The sequence below is a fragment of the Myotis brandtii genome, unplaced genomic scaffold (assembly GCF_000412655.1).
Source record: "Myotis brandtii unplaced genomic scaffold, ASM41265v1 scaffold454, whole genome shotgun sequence".
Classification (NCBI taxonomy): domain Eukaryota; kingdom Metazoa; phylum Chordata; class Mammalia; order Chiroptera; family Vespertilionidae; genus Myotis; species Myotis brandtii.
Genome location: NW_005367354.1, coordinates 1,278,638 through 1,282,886, shown reverse-complemented (window position 1 = coordinate 1,282,886; position 4,249 = coordinate 1,278,638). Strand labels below are relative to the sequence as shown.

Genomic DNA, 4,249 nt, shown 5'->3' with positions numbered 1-4,249 from the left:
CGGGCATACACCAAAATGTGAGCTGTGGTTTTTCACTGGTGATGGGATTACAGATCGTTTTCATTTTCTTCTTTTCACTCATCCACATTTCCTAGTTTTTCTACAATGACACTTTAATAACAAGAACATAAGGCTTTGGAAAGAGCCGTTATCACAGAGTCCAGCCCTGGACCTCGCCCTGAACCTCCCCTGGTGCTGTCCTTCACTCTCTCCGGTTTCTGGATCCCTGGGCACCCAACTCCCAAGTGCCAGCCATCCCCCTCTTCTCTGCACCGCCACCCCCTGGCACATCCTGGGACTCTGAGTGGAGAGTGGCTTAGGCAGATGTCGGGATGATGGGGTTGGAGGAGCAGCTCTCCAACTTACCAACCACCTCCCCGGCCATAAAGACGCAGCACACAGCGCAGGCGACGCATAGCTGCCTCTGCGCCCGCAGCCTCTCAGGGGTGAGGCCAGGCTGTGGCAGGGGGTCCCTGTGGCAGTGGAAAGTTGTCTCCTCCGCTGTGGACTCCATGGGCTCTGTGAAGAGACTGAGGTGGGCAACATGGTTCAACTGGGGCCTGGCTCATGGGCTGACTTGCTCCTCACTCTCAGATCCTGGATCCTGCGGACTGGCTCCATCAGATGTGGCCCATCTCTCACTCCTTCCCAAGGCCTGGTCACACCCGGCACCTTGTGGACAGAGGGCCACACGAGAGATGGGGCCTAGATGAACACTCAGATCCCAGCCTTTCTTTTCTTTTCATACACATTTCCCAGCTGGAAAGCACCTTAGAAATGGTCTAGTCCAGTGGTCGGCAAACCGCGGCTCGTGAGCCACATGCGGCTCTTTGGCCCCTTGAGTGTGGCTCTTCCACAAAATACCACATGTGGGCGCGCACGTATAGTGCGACTGAAACTTCGTGGCCCATGCGCAGAAGTCGGTTTTCGGAAAGGAGATAGACAAAACAAGTATACAAGACAAGTGTGGATGGGAGAGTTGGAAGGGGTCGACCTCAGCGAACGTACCTCAACCAGACTGAGGACGTTTTTAGCAAAGGCCAGCTTAGGAGTACCCTAATTAAGTTAATAACAATGTACCTACCTATATAGTTTAAGTTTAAAAAACTTGGCTCTCAAAAGAAATTTCAATCGTTGTACTGTTGATATTTGGCTCTGTTGACTAATGAGTTTGCCGACCACTGGTCTAGTCTAACACCTTATTCAAGAAAGTGGAAGTGTGAGGCATGCGTCTATCTGACTGACCTGGAGCAGTTACTGTCTGCTCCTAAGGTTCCCGTGCAGATGCAAGAAAAAAAGGGTCCAGGTGCTTTCTGATTATGGCAGCCAAGACTGAATGGGGGACACAGTGAAAAAACATGGAGTTTTTACAACTCAGACATTACCTTGTAAACACTTGAGCCTATTTTACTCCAAAGAAGAATCTAAAATATGAGCTTACAAGAGAAGTGTTGGAAAATTATTCCTCTATACCCTTGCTTTCTAATTCCACTTTTAAAAGCTTAGGCCCTAGCCAGGTAGTTGGTTAGAGCATCATTCTGATATGCCAAGGCTTCAGGTTCAATTCCGGGTCAGGGCACATACAAAAATCAACCAATGAAAGCATACATAAGTGAAACAACAATTGATGCTTCTCTTTCTCTCTCAAATCAATTTAAAAAAATAAAATAAAAGCTTGCCCTGGCTGGTAGCTCAGTGGATAGTGTGTCTACGGACCAACGGGTCCTGGTTTGATTCTGGTCAAGGGCACGGAGTACCTCAGGTGCCGGATCCCCCCCAGCCAGGCCCTGGTCGGGGCATGTGCAGCGTGTAGGAGGCAACCAATCGGTATGTTTCTCTCACATCGATATTTCTCTCTGTCTTTCCCTCTCTAAAAATCAATGGAAAAATATCCTCTAGTGAGGATTTAAAAATAAAAATTAAAAAAAATGAAAGATTTAGGAGAGCGAGAGGACTTATGGGGGCCACACAGTTAGTGGTAGAGCTGAGACACACACCATTTCATGATGAGAGGCACCGTAAGAAATACAAAATGAGCAAATCATCAAACGTCACCCTTCCTGGTCTCCGGGAGCTTTTGGTGGATAAGACAAATGTATACACAGGAGGTAGCTGTAGCCCTTAGAGCAGGTGACGTGCTATCAGGGCTCAGACAGAGAGACACATAGATTCCAGTAGGGAAATCAGGTTAAACCGGAAGGAGGCACCACGAGAAGGGCCTTGAAAGATGGGGAGGCTTTTGATAAAGACGCAGCGCACCTACCAGGCAGAGGCGACAGGAAGGGGAGGTGGTGTGAAAGTGTGTGGCAGGACTCAGCACATGATCCTGGCCTTAGTGCCTCCCTCCCAGACCCACCTCTTGTGCCTCCACTCCCAGATCCTTCACTTTCCTCTCCAGACATGCAGCTGAAGGGCAGCCTTTGAAGGGGGGAGTGGAATGTTGGGACCCAAAAAGTCCGAGGTTCCTGGCACAGAGAACGAATGGCTGGATTCCAGAGCGGGGTTGCCATGGGGAGGCGGTGTGCACACTGCTGTGGCTGGCGATGGCAGCAGTAGGAACACTGGCTCTGGAGTCTGCCGCACGTTAGCTGGACTCCAGTCTGACCACTTGCTGCAGAGGCCTCCCGTGACAAATGAATGGGGCTGAGGGCCTCATCTGGGGATGCCAGGGGCTGAGCTCAGGCTGACTGAGGTTTAAGTCCCTGCGAGCCCAATTCTCACCCCCACTGCTGTCGATGCAACCTGAACCCCGGTAAGAATAGAACCTTCCACGGAATAAAGGACCTCAATACAGTCCTAGAAACGCTCGCGGAAGTGTGACAAGAATGCCTATGAGTGAACATGAAGGCTCCAGACAGAAACGTGGTCACAGCAGTGAAGTGGCAAGGGTGCCTGGAGCCTTCTGGCTGAATTGAGGTGTGAGGGAAGAGGGGGGACCTTTGGTGTTTGCAGGGAAAATTCAAGTGCTGGCAGGTAGACTAATTCATTGGAATTTCCTTCCGAGACTTAGCACCTGGATAGGTAGGATTCTAGGTGTGTTTCCAGAGGGGATGGGGAGATGAGGGTGGCTTTCAAATCCATGCTCATTCAATGAGGTGTGCCAGGCAGCGTGCACATGCTGAAGCCCGGTCTAACGGGAGAGACAGATGTGTCGCAAATGACTGACTAAGCAAGGAGAGGCCGGGGCCAGGAGGGCTGTGAACAAAGGACTTTGGAACACAGGGGAGGGAGAACTTGACAGAGGGAGAGATGGAGAAGATGAGACCGAGGTGGAGAAGGGGAAGCCAGACCCATGGAATGACAATGGCAAGATATTCCGCTTGGAGTTTAAGTGTGAAGAGCCAGGAGAAGGAAGAGGAGGATAAAGGGAGAGACCCTGATTGATGGAGCACATCTTTCCTGAGCCCTGAGATGCCCTTGCTGATGGACCAGTTTGCAGCAAGAGAGGAGAGGAGATGGAGGGATCCAGACCAGACCAGGCCAGAGGCTCCCTGTGCAGAATTTCAGAGGAGGGGCGGGGCGGGAGGGAAGAGCCTCTTTCAGAAAATATTGCAGGATTTGGTGACTAATGGTCAAGTGGGAATGGAGATGAGCAGGGAGTCAGGGATGTGGGTTTGAAGAGCAAACAGAGAGAGGCCGAGGGGCCTTCCGAGGGGCCTTGGGGCCGCGGTTCAGATGCCTTTCCTGGCCCTGTAAGGCCCTGTAAGGCCCAGTGCGGCCAGTCGTCAAGGTAGCCACCCATCAACAGGCTGCTCCCTTTTGTTCTGCAGAAATTGGGCCCTAAAGCCTCATTGTGGGTGTGGGTGTGGGTGTATGTAGGGGGTGCACGCTGTTTAGAGAGAAGGGAAGGCAGTTTTCTCTCCCTCGCCCTCTGAAACCCTCAACAGGCAACAAATAATCCTGAGTGGGGTAGAGAGATGTAGGGAGGGGAGAGGGTCTGAAGCAGAGACAAATGAAGAGGTGCGGGGCCAGGGCCGCAGCCCCCGCGTTGCCCAGGTCTGCAGTCCCCGCTCACGCATGCCCCCACCCACCCCGGTTTGCAGCCCCGGCACAGAGAAAGGACCAGAAACACAGGGAGGCACCACCGCAGAGACAAAGGGAGCGGGGCTGGGGGGAAACAGAGAGGCAGGGGAAGGTGAGAAAAGAGACAAACGGACGGTCGGCCACCAGACAAAATGGCCAGCGGAGGTGACCACGGAGGACCTGGCTGGGCAGCTCAGAGACAAGGCGGCCGGGCCGGCGGGGGGCG

At 52.6% G+C, this 4,249-nt stretch overlaps 1 protein-coding gene across 1 annotated transcript in view; it reads right to left on the bottom strand.

Moving 5' to 3' along the window:
• Positions 1-4,237, bottom strand: part of SLC30A3 (solute carrier family 30 (zinc transporter), member 3) — a 7,962-nt gene extending 3,725 nt beyond the window's left edge. Inside the window, 4 exon segments of the mRNA XM_014546634.1 lie at positions 367-530; positions 1,246-1,310; positions 1,313-1,332; positions 2,357-4,237. Coding sequence (XP_014402120.1) covers positions 367-530; positions 1,246-1,310; positions 1,313-1,332; positions 2,357-2,510 — 403 coding nt within the window. The 5' untranslated portion in view covers positions 2,511-4,237.
• Positions 4,238-4,249: the final 12 nt, after the last annotated feature.